The following is a 22,365-nucleotide window of genomic DNA, read 5'->3' as shown; positions in this document are numbered from 1 at the left end:
TGTATTTTGTAAGGCTTTCCTCTTTTCACTCTGTCATTTACGTTAGTATTGTGGAGTAACTACAATGTTGTTGATCCATCTGCAGTTTTCTCCTATCACAGCCATTCAACCCTGTAACTGTTTCTAAGTCACCATTGTCCTCATGGTGAAATCCCTGAGTGGTTTCCTTCCTCTCTGGCAACCGAGTTAGGAAGTATTTTTAGTGACTGGGTGCATTGATAACATCATCCAAAGTGTAGTTAATAACTTCACCATGTTCAAAGGGATATTCAATGCCTGTTTTGTTTTTTGTTTTTTTTACCCATCTACCAATCAGTGCCTTTTCTTTGCGAGGCATTGTGAAATCGCCCTGGTCTTTGTGGTTGAATCTGTGTTTGAAGTTCACTGATCGACTGAGGGACCTTACAGATAATTGTATGTGTGGAGTACAGAGATGAGCTTGTCATTCAAAAATCATGTTAAACACAATTATTGTACACAGAGTGAGTCCATGCAACTTACTATGTGACTTGTTAAGCAAATCTTTACTCCTGAATTTATTTTGGTTTGCCATAAGAATGGGATTGAATACTTATTGACTCAAGACACTTCAGCTTTTCATCTTGTATTAATTTCAAAAGAATTCCAAGAACATAATTTCACTTTGACATTATGGGGTATTGTGTGTACTAAATCTAAATGTAATCCATTTTCAATTCTGGTGTGAATTGAACATGTCAAAAGGTGTGAATACTTTCTGAAGGCACTGTATGTGGTTACATGGCTAGAGTACATTGCAGTTTAGGGGCTGCAGGTTGCCTAGTGGTTAGAGCGTCAAGCCAGTAACCAAAAGGTTGCTGGATCAAATCCCCGACCGGACAAGGTACAAATCTGTCGTTCTGCACCTGAACAAGGCAGATAACACACTGTTCCCTGGTAGGCTGTCATTGTAAATAAGAACGTGTTCTTAACTGACTTGCCTAGTAAAATGAAGGTTGAATGTGTCCAGAGTAGTAAAAACCATGTAAGCCAGTTGGATGTATAGTGCGGTCGATGGACAACATTGTTTAGTAAGAAGCTGGGTACGTTCCAAAAAGTACCCCGATTTTTCTGTGAGTGGGTAACTGTCCATAATTTGCCAGAGGCCTAAGAGGCACAACCATCAATTTTGTATTGATGGATGAAAGCAGAGGGCCATTGAGGCACAGTCTCCACAGCAGGCCATGTAAGTACTCTGATTAGCATGACGTCCTCAGTACTGTAATCACCTCTCTGACAGCCTGATGTGGGGGCAGCTATGGACAACTGCAATGCACTGTAACCATATAGCCTGCTATCCCCACACAAAGGTATAAACATTAGACTGGGGTTGACATTGTCAACCTATTAAGGCTGAACCATATGTTCTGCCCACACAATTGGTTAGTTCCCCCCTCTTTGTGTGCAAGACTCTGACTGAGGGTAAGGACAAAAACTTAACCGGAAAGTATTTTTAGATGGTCATTATTTCCCACCGTGTGGAATTTTAGTTGAAACGTTTTCCGTGGTTACAGTATGCTATGTGCTAATTCAATAACCACCCGGAGGAAATTTCACATTTTTGTAAAGAGTGTGATTTCTTTCTCAGTGTTACACGGTTCAGTCCAAAATGTTTTACTTAATGACATCAATGTTTATATAAGTACTTTTCTTCTAAAAGCTTTCACTTGCATTTAGCTTTGTGTTAGAATTCAACCTCAACCAAAATAAGTGACTTGACTTACTTTAAAAGAAGTGAAAAGGGGGGGAAACATTCTACCTCACATTGACATCACGCTGCTGTGGCAATCGCAAGCCACACATTTTGATTTGTTACGGAATTATATCGACTGTTGATTTATTTATATTCCCCTTCACTTTTTATCTGGAGAATATGATTTCTGTCCCAGTTTACGATCACATCCCATGGCACCATAAAGTGCCCGCAGCGGATATACCAAACGGTTGCCTGTTGGAACCTGCAAGAGTCTTGGGCAGAATGATGGCGCATTAGGGATCGATCTGTGAAAATTTGATGGAAATGAGTGTTGTAAACATCCTGCCCCCCTCCTCTCTCTGGCAGGTCATATTTGAGGCGGAGGTCTCTGACGGGAAGACAGGCTTCATTGCGATTGATGACATCCAGGTTTTGAGCTATCCATGTGGTAAGTCATTACACAGGCAGTAATTACCAGACACTCCTGCATTGCTGCTGATGGATTTTTTTTTGTTGCTCTGCAAATGAAGATACGTACAGGTGACACTGTGGTTGAGGGGAAAGGTGAAGTGAGCAAGTTTTGCCGCTGGAAGACAATAGAGTGGGCTGACCTGCATTTGAAAACATCAGTGACTGTCGGCAGAGGATGGAATAAATAAATACATTAATAGATGAATCAGCCGTGTGATAAAGGATAATTGTGCGCTCTCAGCATGGCTTTCTGGGTTGTAATAGCTGACTTCCACCCACTTCAGCACAATGAAGTACTTTAACTTTCAAAAATCCCTGGCTTCCCGATGACCTGACTATTAAATATACCGTAGTAGTATTTAAAAAAAAATGTTTTTACTCAGAGACCATTTCACAAAGACACAGTGAAAGCATGTTTCCGACAGCTCCCACAGACGCCAAGATTCTGAGACGTCATTGGAAATCGACGTTTCATTATTGAAGTGTTATTGAGAAAATGTTGTGAGTGTGTCTACAGTTGTTTGCGCTGTACTCACTCGTACACATCAAAAGGGCCCAAACGGAAAATGGTAATATTTCGATTTTTTTCCCCCTCACTTCCGTTTTGTCTAGAATCATTTGGATTAGTCTATCCAGGATGATAAAGGATTAGATTAAATAATGGAAAGGCATCCCAATTAGGAGCACCAGCAACCACAGGGGGTAGTGATTTCACCTTCACTGATGAGGTCTACTAACTAGGAATGTAATCCTTTTGAACAGTGTAGTCAACCTTTAGTGACAGTTAATTATAAAGGGTGGGTAAAATGGCTGGTTTAGGGACACTGGACCCTTTGAGGACTAGACTGGTGCAGTCCAGTGTGTCCAGCCATGCGTCTTCTCCCGCTACCTCCTCCTAGGCTTGCATCCCAAACGGCACCCTATCCCCGACGTAGTGCACTACTTTTGACCAGGGCCCAATGTAGCGAATAGGGTGCCATTTGAGATACAGCCCTAGCCTCCACAGTAGCAGCATTCATTTAAATTGACAGCTGCATCCAGAGAAATGCTCAGTACTGAGCACTAGCCACCCCTCATTTGGCAGCGTGGTAAGTGGATTGATTCAGGGGACCGATACATCCCAGGCTAATTTGGAGCTAATCTGCTAATGCCGTCGCTCCAGAGGGTAATTTCAGTTGGATTTAACAATAATAATTATCCCTCGGTCTCAAACATTTACCCATGTATTACTTTGTAGAAAAACATTTGAGTTTTTTAAGGAGTGTTAAGTATTTAGTGAGCACTATAGGAAAACAATCATATTCCTAGTAAGTGCGTGATCGCTCTTCAATTACAAATGCTGCAGATTTGGACCAACCGGTTAATCAGCAAGTGTCGTTTTCTTTTGCACTTTCGATGAAACCACTTGGTTCAAAGCGTCTGGCATGACCATATCCTCCTGGTTATCAGTGGCCACTGGCTCTGATCCCTGTCTCGAGGAGCTTGTAGCTCTTCAGCGGCAGAGAGGCTAGAATGGATCCCCGACTAAGCTCTGTGTGAAACGAGGGTGTGCTGAACCACCCACCTCTCTAACCACCCACTGCACTGATCATAATGAACTAGCTAAGCACACGCCCTAGCTGACACTGGGATTCTCAGTCTCTATTTTCGCCGTCGTCTCATAGCTAGTTAAGTCACTGGATGGGACTTTATTTTGAATGGCACTAGCCCATTGGATCATCTCACTGTTCGATCATCTCTTCCTCACTTCTCGGCCGCCTCTAGATCTCACACTTGGTAGTGCTCTCTCAGTCTAAGATTCTGTCTCTTTGTATGTATGGGTTGTGCATAAAATGATGCCTAATCAGTTTTCTCGCTGTAGTATACAGGCTAATTTGGGGGAGTACCCTTAGGCTGTGTTTTTGAATTCGCTGCTGGATTATAGAACACAATTAAATTCACAATCACTCCAAAACATGAATTAAAAGAAAACATCTACAGGCAGTGAGTTTTCGTCCTCAAAGTCAAATTGAAGAAAGATAATTGAAGGAATGTTAAATGCAGCATCTTTAAACTTACAGAGAGAACACTTGGTACCTCTGTACATTGACGTAGTTAATGTATTCGAAAGTATGAAGAGCCAAGCCGTCGTTTGCCTCGTTAGATAATATGTAATGAGGATCCCTGGATGTTAACAACAGTGGGGAGCCAGATGACCGTTTTGACCATGTGGTCCTGTTGCGTTCAGATAGAGTTTAGCTCCTTTTCGTAAAACGTTCCTCCTAGTCATGTGTGCTCAGTTACCGCCGGCAGTGCTCCAGACTACCACACGGCATCTGGACTGCCAACCAGCCAAATCACCATGAATAATTTAGCTGTCCAGATCAAAACTTTGCTCGTTAATATTCTTCCTTCCAAATGTATCTTCTTCCTTCCATCCTTCTCCTCATGTCGGTGCACCTAGGTTTCCTTTTCTTTGATATGTCTCTGCCCTCTTCGGACACTAGTATCTTTTGATCAGAGGTGCTACTGTGCGTATTGTCATAATCCAGGCTGTTCGTAGCAGTGGTGTGTGATTACCTGTACCATTTCACCCTCTCAGCTCTGGCTGTGTCCATGTGACAGATGAGGTAGAAGCTAGTAATTAGGACTTGGCTGTCTGACATGGCGTGGAGAGGGAGGTGCTGCATTGATCATGTCGTGGACGTTGCATTTATGACTGCTGTAATTGTTTTCTTCCCCCCCGTAGATAAATCTCCTCACTTCCTGCGCCTGGGAGATGTGGAGGTCAACGCGGGGCAGAACGCTACCTTCCAGTGCATCGCTACCGGCCGGGATGCCAACAACAACAAACTGTGGCTGCAGGTAGGGACTGGGAGCGGGCAGGGCACCAGGACTCGTTATTAAATGGTGGGGTCATACTGTTGTTCATGTATCATACCAAAAGACAAAATTTGAGTTCAAAATTCAACCAAATTATAATCTATCACTTGGTATATCACTTGGCATTGTGTCCTCAACTCAAAACACCTCTCTACACCATCTCAGATATGATACGCTACTCAAGGCAATGCCACATCTCTTTGGGGAAATGTCTATTATGAAAGAATGGAAAATCTATTTTGTCAGCTAGGGCTGCAGGAAAATCACTGTTCAGGTGACTGCATTGTCGAAGCCCCCCTATAGGGTGAACTGATAAGGCCCACAGAGTTGAAGGGAGAGTGGGATGGATGGAGGGAGAGGAGGAGGAGGAGGAGGTGGTAGGGAGGGAATAAGGGATAACTCCTCTCATGGATGACTGGGTGGGAAAGTGTGAGAGGCGATGTGACCATTTCGGTGCCGGCGGTCGTGGAGGTGAAACTGTAAAAGAGACAGTGCTGTCGACACCAAACTTGTCTGATAACGTTCGCCGCGATAAGCCCTTAGAGGAAGTGGCAGCTTAACAAACCCATTTATCCCTCTGAGATACACTTTTACAGTACGTGTTACTAGCTTGATGCGTCCTTGATGCCATGTTTGTTTTTGAGAAATGACTCCAGATTTGATATGTCTGCCCTCATCTTCCTGATAGTGTAACGACCTTCCAATGAGTGCAAACGGATATGTTTTTCCCTTGTTTTTATCACGCAGAGGCGAAATGGGGAGGACATTCCCGTGGCGTCGACTAAGAACATCAACCACAGGCGGTTCGCTGCCTCGTTCAGACTGAAGGAAGTGACTAATCTGGACCAAGACCTTTATCGATGTGTCACCCAATCAGAGAGAGGATCTGGTGTGTCCAATTTCGCCGGGCTCATCGTCAGAGGTATGTGCGCCCTCTTCAGATGAACATCCATGCACATCTGTTTACTACCTTATAAATGATTGGTAGCAGCTCTTATTCAAGTCTAAGAGCTGTTAATTGTGGTTTTGGACTCAGTTGCAAAAATTCCCCAAATTTCTTCGTAAACATTATGCATGAATCAAAGATAAATATGTGAGGCAAAACACAACTAGCATATGTTTATTCAGATGGAGGAGTTTGAATATTATTAGGATATTCAAATGAGAATCACCAAAGGGAAAATAAATACACAAGTTCTCATGTCATGATGTGTGAAGTCTGCTTGTGGGAATGCTTCTCAGATGGGGTCAGTGGAGAGCGCAGAGAGGCTTGGCGACGGGCCCTGCTTCAACAGACACCTCGCAAATCAGCAGACTTCTCTCTCTGAGCTGCTCTGCATATCTCCAGCCACACAGAGAATTAATACAGACAATCGTAGCATCTTCCCAGCTCCTACCTCCGCTCCCAACCCAGAGGAAGGGAGGGAAAGTGTTCTTGCATCAGTAAAGCAAATCCTATTGTTAGCGCAGGCCAGAAGGCCCCAGAACCCTGGTGTTAGGAAAGAGTTGAACATTAACTGCACTGACAGGTCCGATATCTCACTGCCGCTTAAAAACTGACATCCTGCTACAGCAATCCGAAAGATGGTAATTTTAAAGGAAATTTTGGGACCATTGATACAGGCAGCCCATAATGAGAGCTGGCAAGGAGTTGCCCGTTGTCGATTATGGCCTAAGGGTAACAGTTTATTAGTGGGTCCTCTGCCAAAACCGAAGTGACAGAGGATGCTGCCGGCAATTTTGGTCCGCTTTGTAACAAATGAAAATTTAAGTGGCAAATTCCTTTCACCGAAGAACTATTGATCTATGTGTCCCCCAGCGGTGAGGGAAACGACACCAAGCGGAACACGATTCACTTCGTCATGAGGTTCGCGCAGCTCCCAGAGTTCTTGTGAGTAATGATGTTGCCCCCTTGCTAGTAGAAACACAACTTTATTGACAATACTGCTCATTGGAACAGGGCCTACAACAAACATGCCTGGTGCGCTCCGCTTGAACAAATCAAAGGAAAAGCAGCCCGTTAACGGCTTTGATTGTGAGATGTTTCTTACGGCTTATTGAAAGACTTCGTGGTTGACCTCAGGTGCAATTCTCAACATGGTATTTCAATTGTATTTCTTATCCAAGGCTTTATGATTAGGAATCCATGGGAAATATGTGCTTCATCTTAAAGGTTCTAGTATGTTGTCTTGTGCATGTGAATGTATGCACAATTGTGTGTGTACACTGACTGTTGTGTAGATAGTGTGTGCTGTCATCTCCCCCGGGGTGTGCGTGTGGGGGCCAGTGTGCCACCCTGCCGTAAACAAACTGGCTGATTGGTGGCAGACAAGACTGTCAGCTGAGGAGCAGGCTGGGAGATATTTTCTGCTTAAAAGTAGATTCAAACTCAGTACCTGCCAGCTCTTTCCCCACTGAAGAAAGGCTCCTGCTTGACAATCCCAGGCTCAAAGAGAGATTGTTAAACTCTGATGAAGCCTCATAATGATGCCAAAGGAAGAACTTGGAAGGCACACAAGAAAAGAGAAACGCATCAACACAGGAAAATATTCTAATGATATGAATATGGAACTGGGTTGATTCCAATGCACGGGGGAACACATAAAAAAAAATATTGGTTTAGAATGTATTTTTGTGGTGTGCAAATTTAACCTGAAATGAACTCCAAGCAGTCTGTGGACTGTTTGCTTCTTAACCACAGGGTTTTAAGAGGCAGAATGATTGTGTCACCTTGTAGATGATAGTCTAATACCATCAGCCCAAACAGTGTCTACATCCAGGAAGTAAAGTGGGGGAGACAGGTGGAGGAAGGGATCACTCTGCTGCGTCTTGTAATGCCATCAGTCAGCTGTAGATTGCTGCGTGCACTTTGCTGTTTCAAGGCCTGCCTAGTCGCTGTCATCTTTTGCCTCGGAGCTTATCATTAACTTCAAAATAAGCCAGAGCGGACCTGAACGTTTCCTCCCGCACAAAATGAAGTTGCTGCAGCACACTCGTTTTTTTCTCTCTCTATGCATCTCTAATTTATTTTCTCACTCCCCTTCCTCCCCCTAACCCGATCCTCCTTCTCCTCCTCCCCCCATTTTTTTTTTTGATCAAGCTACTGCCTTGGAGATTGTCGACTGCATCGGCAATAAATGAAAATCAATTACTATTAGAATGGCTCCGGGGCTATGGATGCTTGGGGCTGGGTCAGAGCAGTCAGAGCAGAGCTGCAGGCTGGTCAGTCAGTAGCCTAAGTTGTGCGACGGCACGGCTGATGTTTAGCGGCGCGGCCTGCTGAAGGATGAGAGATGGATGAGACAAGGTTCAAGGAGCAGTAATGCGAGGGCTCTGCGATATCATTCCACACTGTCACCCCACATGTGATGGATGGGCTGCTGGGGAAGAAGCAATATTAGATGATGAAAGATTCATCATCATCTCCCTCCCCTCCCCCCTCTGCCCGCCCGCCACTATCTACCTGCTCAGTCCTACTGTTACTATCATCCTGCCACCGTTATGAAGCCCTAAATGGGGAGAGTCAGTCAGCCTGCCTGCCTAGTACCTGTCATGGAAGGCTGTTAAAACGCCTGCTTGCTAAAGCCTTCTGCATGCATACTACTGTGCATTTTATTGCAAGCGTATTTATAGTTTTTCAGTTGAAAGAAGCCATTTTGGGTGTCATTTACTCCAGACCTTCTCTGTTATGTTTATGCCGTTTCCTCCAAACGTCTTAATGAAATGAGAACGGTCCTCGCCTACAGGTACAAGTACAAATTAGGTTGGCAATTGCCTCTGCATTTAAATGGCTTTTTTCCTCGTTCTATTTTTTCTTCCGTTGATGGTGTTGGTTAGTTTTCCTGGAAAACGACTTTGTGTTCCACAAAGAGAGCACTTCTGGGACGTTATCCACCATCACCACCATACACGATCCGCGGTTTCAATAATGAATTGTTTTGATTAAATCAATTGTGAAGGTGCTATAAGATGTCTATAAGCAATCCAGTATTTTGACCCAATGTATTTACTTGGGAAAAAAGGATTTCAGGAATTCAAACAAAAATACACAGACACATTTCTGCTGTCATTTTTAAGGGAAAAGTAAAAAATATACATGTAACATGCATTTTCATATATTCTTTCTGCTTTTTCGTATATGATTTCTGGCACTAGTACGGTAGGTCCACAGTAGTTGTGTCCGTTTCAAATGCTCTTATCTTATTGAATTATGAGAAATTAGATTTGTCAGCGCAGCCCAATCATTTTTGCAGCACGCGTCTCATGCACAACTAATGAAACGGAGAGAGATGAATTGGCGTAGAAAACCAGGAAGCAAACACAATTAAAAACTCCTGGGAACTCTCTACAGGGGAGTGTCCTGGGTTCAGGTATTGTGTGTTCCACAAAGAGAGCACTTCCGGGACGTTATCCACCATCGCCACCATACACGATTCACTAGCTTATTATAGAGCTACGTCCACCTGGGTATTAATAATGCAAAAGAGCTAAACAATGACTTTCTAATTTATGGTCTTCTGTCGGGGCTTAATTCAAGCAAATAACAATTTGTCTCAAGAACACAATGTATATTTGTATGCCCTGCAGGGCTAAACACTAAACAGGTCCTTTTTTGTAGATAATTGTTAGGTTCAACAGACAAAAGCATGGGTCACGTCAGATGGGGGCCCTACGAGCCAAATTTGATCCACATTTCAGGCTGAATCAAAGCACTGGATTCCATGCTTATGACTCAGTGTAAGTGCTATTTATACACTGGGTACACAAACTCTTTCCATTACATAGACTGACCAGGTGATTCCAGATGAAAGATATGATCCCTTATTGATGTCACTTGTTAAATCCACTTCAATCAGTGTAGATGAAGGGGAGGAGACGGGTTAAAGAAGGATTTTTAAGACATGGAATGTGTACGCGTGCCATTCAGAGGCTTGGGTCCAGAACTGCAACGCTGCTTGGTTTTTCTGTGTGATTCAAGAATGGTCCACAACCCAAAGGACAGCCAAACAATTTGACACAACTGTGGGAAGCGTTGGAGTCAACATGGGCCAGCATTTGATCATCTGTTATTTTACTGTCCATATGTAGCTTGTTTTTGGTCACAAGTTCAGGAATGGCTGAAGAATTGCAAGATTTAACTGGAGCTAACTCTGCGAATAGCGCTGCTGTGTGCTTTAGAAAGTCATAGTCAATCGATTAATAATACACTTAGCAAAAATGTTTATTTAATTTACAATCTTTTGAAACTATGACAATCGAAAGGTTCAGAACCTTTGAAACTTCACAGCACAGTTGAAAAAGATGGCAAATAGAAATCTGGATGGTCTTCAGAGGTCAATGGGAGGGGTTGAGGGTAGCTGAAGGCTTGGACTAAAAACGAACAAAAGATAACTATTGTAAAATATACTGTGTCCGTAAATTGTATATAGTATGTATAAGCTGAAAGTAAAAGCCTAAGCATTATTGTTCATTAGTTTACTCCAACTAGGGGAGGGGTGGTAGAGGAAAATAATAAAGGAAAATATATCAAAATATATATTTTCTCTATATACAGTACCATTCAAAAGTTTGGACACCTACTCATTCCAGGGTTATACTTTTTGTACTATTTTTTTACATTGCATTCTCTCAATCAGCTTCATGAGGTAGTCACCTGGAATGCATTTCAATTAACAGGTGTGCCTTGTTAAAAGTTCATTTGTGGAATTTCTTTATTTTCTTAATGCTTTAGAGTCAATCAATTGTGTTGTGTTAAGGTAGGGGTGGTATACAGAAGATAGCCCGATTTGGTAAAAGACCAAGTCCATATAATGGCAAGAACAGCTCAAATAAGCAAAGATAAATCACAGTCCATCATCACTTTAAGACATGAAGGTCAGTCAATGCAGAAACCTTGAAAGTTACTTCAAGTGCAGTTGCAAAAACAATCAAGCGCTATGATGAAACTGGCTCTCATGAGGGCCTCCACAGGAAAGGAAGACCCAGAGGTACCCCTGCTGCACCAGATAAATTCATTAGTTAATTGCACCTCAGATTGCAAACCAAATATAGTGGGGCAAAAAAGTATTTAGTCAACCACCAATTGTGCAAATTCCAGAAAATCACATTGTAGGATTTTTAATGAATTTATTTGCAAATTATGGTGGAAAATAAGTATTTGGTCCCCTACAAACAAGCAAGATTTCTGGCTCTCACAGACCTGTAACTTATAGGCTCCCTTGTCCTCCACTCTTTACCTGTATTAATGGCACCTGTTTGAACTTGTTATTAGTATAAAAGACACCTGTCCACAACGTCAAACAGTCACACTCCAAACTCCACTATGGCCAAGACCAAAGAGCTGTCAAAGGACACCAGAAACAAAATTGTAGACCTGCACCAGGCTGGGAAGACTGAATCTGCAATAGGTAAGCAGCTTGATTTGAATAAATCATCTGTGGGAGCAATTATTATGAAAGGGAAGACATACAAGACCACTGATAATCTCCCTCGATCTGTGGCTCCATGCAAGGTCTCACCCCGTGGGGTCAAAATGATCACAAGAACGGTGAGCAAAAATCCCAGAACCACACGGGGGGACCTAGTGAATGACCTGCAGAGACTGGGACCAAAGTAACACATTTTCCACCATAATTTGCAAATAATTTCATTAAAAATCCTACAATGTGATTTTCTAGATTTTATTTTCTCATTTTGTCTGTCATAGTTGAAGTGTACCTATGATGAAAATTACAGGCCTCATATTTTTAAGTGGGAGAACTTGCACAATTGGTGGCTGACTAAATACTTTTTTGCCCCACTGTAAATGCTTCGGAGTTCAAGTAACAGTCACATCTCAACATCAACTATTCAGAGGAGACTGTGAATCAGGCATTCATGGTCAAATATCTGCAAAGAAACCACTACTAAAGGACACCAGTAATAATAAGAGACTTGCTTGGGCTAAGAAACACGAGAAATGGACGTTAGACCGGTGGAAATCTGTCCTTTGGTCTGATGAGTCCAAATTTGAGATTTTGTGAGACGCAGAGTAGGTGAACAGATTATCTTTGCATGTGTGGTTCCCACCCTGAAGCATGGAGGAGGAGGAGTGATGGTGTGGGGGTGTTTTGCTGCTGACACTGTCAATGATTCATTTATAATTCAAGGCACACAGCTGCTACCACAGCATTCTTCAGCAATACTCCATCCCACTCCACAATCACCCGACCTCAACCCAATTGAGATGGTTTGGGATGAGTTGGACCGCTGAGTGAAGGAAAAGCAGCCAACAAGTGCTCAACATTTGTGGGAACTCCTTCAAGATTGTTGCAAAAGCATTCCAGGTGAATCTGGTTGAGAGAATGCCAAGAGTGTGCAAAGCTGTCATCAACACAAAGGTTGGCTACTTTGAAGAATCTAAAATATATTTGATTTGTTTAGCACTTTTTTGGTTACTACATGATTCCATATGTGTTATTTCCTAGTTTTGATGTCTTCACTGTTATTCTACAATGTAGAAAATAAAAAAAATTAAAATAATAATAAAAACCTTGAATGAGGTGTCCAACCTGTATATATATTTTTTTTATATTTTGGTACTGTATATATATTTTTTAAACAATACAAAACATACACATGCAAATGACAGCATACAAATGCACACAAACATCAACAACATCACACCTGCTCACACCCCCATCTCCAGCGCTCTCTGCCACATGGCCTCAAACTGCACCATTTTGTTTCTCTCCGTCGCCCACGCACTTTCAACATTTTATCTTTCCATTGTGTTATCGATGGAGGATTGGTTGATTTCCAGTTTAAGTTTACATTTTTTTCAAGATGATTGATGTGAAAAGTAATTGTCCAACTCATCGGGTATCTCACTTCACCACCATGTCTTGAACTATGCAGATTAATATACAGTGCATTCGGAAAGTATTCAAACCCCCTGACTTTCCCCACATTTTTGTTACATGATTTTTCCCTCATCAATCTACACACAATACTCCATAATGACAAAGGGAAAACTATCATTTTTCAAAATGTTTGCAGATGTATTAAAAATAAAAAACGGATACCTTATGTAAATAAGTATTCAGACCCTTTGCTATGAGTCTTGAAAATGCGCTCCGGTGCATCCTGGTTTCCATTGATCATCCTTGAGATGTTTCTATAACTTGATTGGAGTCCACCTGTGATAAATTCAATTGATTGGTCATGATTTGGAAAGGCACACACCTGTCTATATTATATAAGGTCCCACAGTTGACAGTGCATGTCAGATGTAAAGCCAAGCCATGAGGTTGAAGGAATTGTCCGTAGAGCTCTGAGACAGGATTGTGTCAAGGCACAGATCTGGGGAAGGTTACCAAAAATGTCTGCATCATTGAAGGTCCCCAAGAACACAGTGGTCTCCATCATTCTTAAATGGAAGATGTCTGGAACCACCCTGACTCTTCCTAGAGCTGGCTGTACTGGACAGAGTTCCACTGTGGAGATGGGAGAACCTTTCAGAAGGTCAACCATCTCTGCAGCACTCCATCAATCAGGCCGTTATGGTAGAGTGGCCAGACAGAAGCCACTCTTCAGTAAAAGGCACATGACAGACAGCTTGGAGTTTACCAAAAGGAACCTAAGGACTCTCAGGACATGAGAAACAAGATTCTCTGGTCTGATGAAACCAGGATTGAACTCTTTGGCCTGAATACCAAGCGACATGTCTGGAGGAAACCTGCCACCATCCCTACGTTGAAGCATGGTGGTGGCAGCGTCATGCTGTGGGGAGTGCAACTCGTTGTTAAAAAGGTGTTCCTAATGTTTGGTATACTCAGTGTACATCTACCACAGTTTTTGCTAAACATATGATTAAGTGGAAGGTAAACAGGTGGAAATGAATCAAATGTACTGCAAGCAGAATGTGGAATGGCAGACGTTGTGATGGTAACGTGTGTTCACGAAGATGATAATGGGCAGGATGGGCTAGCACCAGTACAGTGACTATCAGAATGGACTTAACGTGATCTCTGAGTATTGCCACTGCTGTTGAATTAGCTTCAACAAATGAGTTGGCCGACAGACATCTGGCCTGGAAGAAAAGAGCGAGAAGAGGGAAGAGAAGAGGCCTGCATGATGTGCAGAGCCGGAGACCAACTTCATCGGAGTGCGTTAAAAAACGCTCTGCCCTTATGTCTCCTTATCAAATCTTATGGGTCACATACACATATTTAGCAGATGTTATTGTGGGTGTAGCAAAATGCTTGTAAGAAATAACACACACACACAAAAAATACTGCAAAGTTGCTTAGGAGCTAGAGGCAGAGATTCCAGACTGACTGGAAGTGAAACCAGCTGGTTGGTCTGAGAGTGTTTGATAGTTTGGTGACCCCGGACCCCATTCTAACTTGAACCTCTAGCTGTTGAATTCATTGGGTGTATGACACAAATCTCATTAGATTGATTATCGATTTTGAAAGGAGAGTCCAAATGGGTCATAAAAAAAAGTGTTATCTAGACCTTTTAGTTGGATACTTCTGATTGAATAGATATGTCGTCTGCAATAAAATACAGACATGGAAAGCTTTTGCCAAAAATAGATAATGTCCCTAATTGAAATACCTTGAAGTATGCTGTGCTAAACCATATTCTCTTTTTCCCTCCTGTCTCCTCCAGAACCCCCGCGGCCTATCGCACCCCCTCAGCTGCTGGGCGTTGGTCCCACCTACCTGCTGATCCAGCTCAATGCCAACTCAATATTCGGGGACGGCCCCATCATTCTGAAGGAGGTGGAGTATCGTATGACATCAGGGAGCTGGATAGAGACCCATGCTGTCAACTCCCCTAACTACAAGCTGTGGCACCTGGACCCAGACACAGAGTACGAGATCCGTGTCCTGCTCACCAGACCAGGGGAGGGTGGCACCGGCCAGTCTGGACCACCTCTCATCACCAGGACCAAGTGTGCCGGTAAGTCTCCATCTCCATCCTTCCTTCCCGTTGTTTTTAATTTTCTCTTTTTTTGCTCCCTGTTGCCTCTCTTTGCGTTCCACTGCTCTGTGATATTTGCATACAGATAATTGCCTTGGGTGCTTTTAGAAAACATAATTGGAAAAGCCAGGGAAAATAAACAAGGTTCCTGGTAGAGGTAGTGTCATGGCCGTCACTCACTAAGAGTTTCTTTCAGATGTCGGGGGTGGGGGGTGTTTCTAAGGAAATAAACTAGCATGCTTTTCAGAACGAACCTTGCCAGTATTTACCCCGAGGTCCATGGATGACAAACCTGAGGCAGGAATTCTCATTCATTTCTGTCGGGCGGCGTGATACACAGTCCCGGGTTGCCATGGCATCTGCATTTAAACAGCACATCAACAAGGCGGAGACTATATACAGACGTTATATGGGGGAGCACGTAGTGGAGCGTTTGTGTACGGAGAAGGAATCTGAAGATGGAAAGTGGTTATTAAGAGTAATGTGGAATGTATGCAGTGTTTCATTACTCTGGGCATTGCCTTTCCATCAGCCTGAGACACTATCCATCTATTCCCATGCCTCACCCTCAGATGTGAATAGACCAGCTGTATTCCCAGATTGACATTCAGAGTGGAGACTCTCTGTCATTTTGTGTTTCCTCTTGGCTACTGTCCGGTTGTGGAGTGAGGTTTTCCAGGGGACATAGTCCAGGTACAGCCCTGTAGTCTGCTCGGGAGGAGATGCCTACTCCATGTCACTGCTTTTGTCCATCACAGCCAATCATAGCATTGAATTATGTGCTGCCCATGGAATTGGCAGGAACGGAAATGGCAGGAACACATTATATGTTTGTGGCAATACAGGAAGCGTGTATATATATCAATATCTTCCTCTTCCTTAGTTAGTCCTACATCTCACTGCACGCTCCCACCTATCAGAATGCATGAGGATTTTGTTCTAGTTTCATATTTTGGTGTTCAGACACTGACATCCACAGCAAAATGAATGATTGGTGATTAGGAAGTGTATTTGAGAGATGTAGGCACCAGGCATCTGTGTAAATAGAAGTTGTGATATGGCTATGGTCTCAGCAGACATATTTTTGATAACTGGGCTTAAAGTCTTTGAATCAATTCTTTTGATATGTTTTTTAATTTAAAAAAAAAGTATATCCTGTATGTATGACAGACACTTTTATACGAGACTACACTTCCCCTAGATTCCTTTTGAGATTATTAGTTTATCGCCAGTAAGAATTTGATGGCATGGATCATTTCCGCCTCTGTGTTTCCCAGCTTCTATACCTGGAATCAAGTTGAATGACAACATCAAATAATTGCAAGAAGTCATTAGGGATGTTCTCCCACAGTAGCATCACAGGTCACAATCCGATAGTGTGTGTCTTACGTGACAGGGGACAGAGGAAGCGGGATATCCTTGCTTTGTATCTAAAAATGCAAATATTAAGCATCTGAGCATCTTCCTCCCCATCCCGGAACGGGTGCCATGAGCAAGTGCAGGCCAAGAATGGCAAACAGTGCTCAGAGATGTCTTATGTACGTGTTCTCCTACACAAACAAAATCAACTTCCTCTCGCATTGTTTAACCTTTTTCCTGTGAACTACAGGTTATTTTCACTAGCAGTACATTACTATTAGGACAAGGGCTCCTGGGTAGCAGAGAGGCGGGGTGGCTTGCAGACTAGTCAGTCACGTTTCCTGATTTGCAGGGTGAGCGAACACATTATGAAAATCCTCAGGGCGCCTCTCTCCAGAGAGTTTGCGTTTGTATTTGTATTTATATATATTTTTTGCATGCTCCCTATGTAATTTACTTCTTACAAATGTCATGCCATTTCAGCAAAATAACGTATTGATCATTTCCCCATGCCTCACTGTTAAATAACAAAGAAAAAAACGATTTCGAAGGCCGGGGAATGAAATCTAATAATTGTTGGTGCATGTTACTGCCACCATTTATTGCTGCATAGAATTCGCATTCCATATATTTATCTTTCCCCACCATTTTGCGTAATAGTATTGTTGTACTGGGAAAATGGGTGGGTCCATTAGTGTCTGGTTTATATTACGGTGGTGGCATTCCTACCACGTTGTCACATTGTCGTCTGTCCCAGCACATTAAACAGATGTCATGCACCACCATGGTTCCCAGCTGTGCTTCATTTCCCCCGACTGCTTCAGACCACGTAGACTCCGCCGTAAGTCCCCCATTTCCTGCCATAAACACTGCCAAGAAGAGAAAAGAAAGGATTGGAAACTATCTTCTTTGCTGTTGCCTTTAAGATGTATGTATGTATGTATGTATGTATGTATGTATGTATGTATGTATGTGTGTATGTATGTATGTATGTATGTATGTATGTATGTGTGTATGTATGTATGTATGTATGTATGTATGTATGTATGTATGTATGTATGTATGTATGTATGTATGTATGTATGTGTGTGTGTGTGTGTGTGTGTGTGTGTGTGTGTGTGTGTGTGTGTGTGTGTGTGTGTGTGTGAGAATAGGTGTGGCACGATTGTGGAAGAACTGTAGTATTGTATAAGTGTCTCAGATTTCCTGAGGGAAGCACATGACATGGTGCTGCTGGAATAGCCACCTGAGCCCTATTGGACTGGTTACCTACCAGCAGACAGCAGACTGGGACTGAAGGTTAGAGAGGAGGGAAAATATAGTGAACGAGAGACGGAGCAGGTCTGCTTTCCCACGGGAAGGGTTTTCTTTCATCACCGTCGAGACAAACCACTCACCCACACGATAGTGAGACAACATGGAGGATTGTTGGTCTCATCAAGACCTCTCTCTTCAGCTAGCCAAGCAACCTCCTACAAGCAGAATTGATGAGTAAAACATCATTAAACAGCTACATTCAACTGGAGATTTCAAATATTAAAGATGTAGCTTCATCATCATCATTACTCAATATGTGTCCTATGTCTGGTAGAACGAGCAGAGGCTTCATTTGGACCGGTTTCTTATTGAAAGTATAGATTCAGCAGTCCTCTGCTCTCTATGCTCCAAGAACCTAAAGTGTTTTCCATACCACTGCCTGCTCAAAAACTCCTCAGCTGGAAATTAGATTGCCTATAATGAAATGAGCAGACCACTCGGTTCCTAATGCCCAGTAGGGGTTTTACCGGAGAGTGTTGAAATGTTGTCGCCTTTTAAATTCAAACAGGAAACACCGTATTGACTGGAGAGGAAATAGTAGAGTTGTTTAAGCTGAGACTTGTGCTAGAACAGTTTCCTGCCTGACAGACAGGCAGGGGAAATTAATGCTCTTCGTGCGCCGTACGGCTTTGATTCGCCTGTACTCATGCATTTCTACGAGCACCTCAAGTCGCGCTAAACAACGCCTCTTGCCATCTGTAACCAACCTGATTGGTTTTAATAGTTCTACATGTCTGAGCATGTTGTGCGTTCAGAGCGTCACTGGCTAGGATAAGCTCTTGAAGCCAGTTCAAAAAGCAATTAACTCTGCAGAACTAGCTAGCACTGCACTTGGTCCTCAGCCGTATACTTTAGCCTCGCTCCTCCAGACAGAGTAGTCCTGCATGGCCTTTAGTAATATCACCCTTAAATGTTGAAGAGTATTGGGATGGAGCAAAAGTAGCCATACGTGTGCCAAATGGCAACCTATTACAGTCCTGTGGGCGCTGTTCAAAAGGTAATTGCACAAAAAAAAGGAATAGGGTGTCATTTGGGAAGAATCCCGTGTCTCGGTTGTGTTGAGGCTGATGTATCCACTGTCCAGTGAGGGTGTCAGGTTTCCTTTGACTGACAAACAGAACAGAGGCCTAATCTATCAGGGCGATGTTTCAGGACCACTCTGTCAGTGTTTTCTCCAAGGACCTCAGTCGGTGTGAGAGTCGGGGCGTCGCACTCGTGGCAAGACACCATCCCAATTAGTAAAGGTAATAGAGAACCACGAGCGGCTGACCATCACATTGCTGATGACACAGAAAAAGGGTATACTGATTACTACTGAATGACCTCTCTGGGCTGACATTTGCAGTGGTAGGCCTTTTTATTGAGGCAATTCCAATGAAATCACCGGCGGCCCTTCAGATGAACAGTCGATCCAATAACAGCCTAAGTAGAGCCAAGGTCAACAGTTCAACCTGTCCTGTGGTACTGAAAGGAATGCATTCGGTCAGGATTTTTTCCACCTTTCACTAATGTGTTGCCAAGGTGTTTGATTTGGTGTATGCGATCACTAATTGTCGCCATCTATTTGCTGAACCGCCGAAGGGACCGGCGATTAGGAGTCTCAAGACAAACCTTCTGAACACAACGGGCGTGTTTAGTGATGCGGTGAGGACTTTCCTCTCAGGTGCAAACCACACAGGTCTCCACCCCTCCACTCTCATATGCACATTGACTTTCCACACATGATCAATGCTCAGTCTTACATAATGATTTTGATTGGGCCCTGCAGCCAGAAATACTATTTAGGGGTCTAATTCTTTGAGTTCTGCATTCATTTCAAAGACCCTTAAAGCACTAGAGATGTTTTTTCACCCTGTACGGATGATTGTCTCATCCTCCTGCGTAGGAAAGTGGTAAACGATCATGGTGATTATGGCCCCCATTGATGTTATTAACGTCCTAGTACACTGGGATTAATACTATTGATTTGGGTACTCAGTCTGTACTCTCCACTTGACACATTTGAAAATAACCTCACACACACACACACAACTGTATATGCTACTACTGACCTACCTCAGAGGGACTAGTGTTTCTTCAAGGATGAATTCCTGTGACATTTGCTAATCTGTTGCCCATGACTTTGCCTGTAGTGAGACTGACACCAGTTGTGGTGGGGTTGTCCATGGGTCAGGGAGAACTTTCAAACAGTATTATCCTCCAAAAATACCCCATAAGTACTGAAAGACATGAAAAGCTGAGATTTTGATAATACATGCACACTATCAGGATGTGAGGGAGAGAAAGAGTGAGACCCACTGTGTGTGGAATGAACAAAACGTTAGCTGTTGTACTACACTAGTAATAGTAGCAGTAGTCGTTATATTAGTAGTCCTGGTAGCAGTCAGTTGTGATCGTCCTCTAGAGCAGTGGTTCCCAAACTGTGGGGCGGGCCCCGTAGGGAACGCAGTCCGGCTTCAACTTACTCTTGAAAGAGGTAGTAGTAGAATGCACAAGGTGAAATTTAGAAATTGGGTAGTGGTATCAGTTTTCCTCTTGTGATGTCAGTCGTTGCATAACTTCGAGAGCCATTTATAACTGGTCAAAAATGTCCCGATCAACTAGCCCATGTCAGCTAATGTTTTCTAGCTAGCTTTTTTTTAGCCCATAGATTTTGTAGCAATTTTCGAGTCACTCAAATATCACATGAATACACATTAGACATGGTAAAATGTATAGAATTGCGAGAAAATGTGCTTTAAAAATGGCAAAACTTTCTCTGTACCCAATGACAAAATCTGTAGAATTTCAGGAAATAAGCTTTAAACCTGCAAAACATTCTCTCAGCCAATAAGAGGGGTGTGAACAGTTTGTGTCATCAACAGTGCTTGTGCCCATAGAAATAGATGTGGCACGGGGGGGCTTGACTGAAAAAGTTTGGGAACCCCTGCTCTGAAAGACGTGTTGGAGCACAGCATCTATTAGTATGACTCCCTACTGGAATATCATATTTTGATGGATTCAAGGGGGAGCAGAAATGCATTCCACTGCCAAATGAGTTTGAATGGTTGATAACATAAATGACTGTCAAGCAGTGAATGGCAGGGGACATGGAGTTGGTATATTACTTTCGTTACCTCAGGCGCTTCGAGAGTCTCCCGCGCTAGGCCTGGCATTACTCTTTCGTGGGAGTCAGAGAAATGGGAAGCTGCGCGGGATGAAGATGAATCATAAGGAATGGTGTTCCAGACACTGACAATCCACACAGGACTGCTGAAGCATGGACTCTGATGTATTATTTAAATGCACCCTGTTTGGCATGGGTGGTAAATCGAGTTTACCTTCTGTGTTGTTCCTCTCATGTTACAGCTAATATTTCATACCTAGGCTTGGCACAAAAACAAGTCCAGCTTTTTGTCAGTAGAACTCACTGTCAGAGCAGAGGTGGTGGATGGTAATGTTTTCTGCTCCCAGGCACCGCTCTTCCTCTCAAGCCTCTCTCTACCAAGTCCCCCGGCCAGTGTTCTCAATTAAGACTACACTGCTGGGGAATCTTCTCTCTATAAATCCTCTCGTTTGTTTGTCTGCTCCATTTTTAATCACGAGCGCCTCTGAGAAATCCTGCCTTGTGACTGGAAGGGATTGTTTGGTATTTGTTGTGTTTTTTTACCGCTGCCTCACAAACCATTTTGACTTTATGTGGATTATTATTAATTGTGTGGCTGCTCAGTGCTTCTCCGTAATGATGCAGACACAGGAAGGCTTACTCTACAATAGGAAGGAGGCCGGCTTTTATTTCATCATGATAAACGAGGATATTTGTCCTGTCTCATTCCACACTGTGCATTGCAAAAGGGATTAGGAGGGGGAACAATTCATATCAATTAAGATCGATTTAATGTGTCATGACACAATTTCTGCCGACTCGAGAAATAATTAACTGTAATAGTGCAGGGCATTAAAAAACATTATTTGACTTGACCACGCTCTATCTTTGGGGTAATGTTCTGAATTAATAAAAATCTAGTTAATTTCTTTAGTGTCCTTTTGCCTCTATAAGTGAGTGAGATTGTTCAAATCTGTGGGTCACGTGTTATTTACCCTCCAGTCCCACAGCCCAGTAATTGAATGTGTCACTTTTATTAAATTCTTTTTTACTGAGAACCCCAAGCAAACTTTTTATCCATTTCATTCTCTTTTCTTCAACTCCCCACTCAACCTCTGGGATCTTTTACACTCTTTCCCATCCATTGACGATAGTACATGCTACTACGTGAATCTAAAGCTGCGTCTTTCCGTAGTTGGCCCTATATGATTCCATGCCACAGCAGAAGAGTGGGACACTGAGGCCAATGGGTCTTTTGAAAATGGAACTAATGAGTGTAGGAGCCAGTGGAAGGTGTCCTCCTAAATACCAGTAGGGGCAGCACGTCCATTTGGCCAGAATGTGGGCTGAGCCCGATGGTGTGCAATGCTTCAGTAAATCAGTAATATATTATATTATATTATATTAAATCAGAGAACTCTCATTATAAACAAAATGCAGGGAGAAAAACACAGGGGAATAAGGGAGACACTTTGCTCTGTCTTTGAGAGCTGGCCAGCAGCCTTTTAGACGACATTGAAGGACTAACTCCATTATAGTGCATATTGATAATGGTAAATAATGCAACAGCTGCAAGAACACGGGGACT

At 42.9% G+C, this 22,365-nt stretch overlaps 1 protein-coding gene across 12 annotated transcripts in view; it reads left to right on the top strand.

The window, feature by feature from the left end:
- The window catches only part of LOC118386835 (receptor-type tyrosine-protein phosphatase kappa), a 156,049-nt gene that overhangs the window by 70,322 nt on the left and 63,362 nt on the right, over window positions 1-22,365 (top strand). For all 12 annotated transcript variants that reach the window (XM_052523513.1, XM_052523512.1, XM_052523514.1 and 9 more), the window contains exons 4-7: window positions 2,081-2,162; window positions 4,914-5,029; window positions 5,795-5,969; window positions 14,702-14,995. In XM_052523513.1, the coding sequence (XP_052379473.1) occupies window positions 2,081-2,162; window positions 4,914-5,029; window positions 5,795-5,969; window positions 14,702-14,995 (667 nt within the window). The remainder of the gene's footprint in view (window positions 1-2,080; window positions 2,163-4,913; window positions 5,030-5,794; window positions 5,970-14,701; window positions 14,996-22,365) is intronic.

The sequence above is a fragment of the Oncorhynchus keta genome, chromosome 8 (assembly GCF_023373465.1).
Source record: "Oncorhynchus keta strain PuntledgeMale-10-30-2019 chromosome 8, Oket_V2, whole genome shotgun sequence".
Taxonomy (NCBI): domain Eukaryota; kingdom Metazoa; phylum Chordata; class Actinopteri; order Salmoniformes; family Salmonidae; genus Oncorhynchus; species Oncorhynchus keta.
Note: the sequence above shows the minus strand (reverse complement) of the source record. Positions and strands in the feature narration are given on the sequence as shown.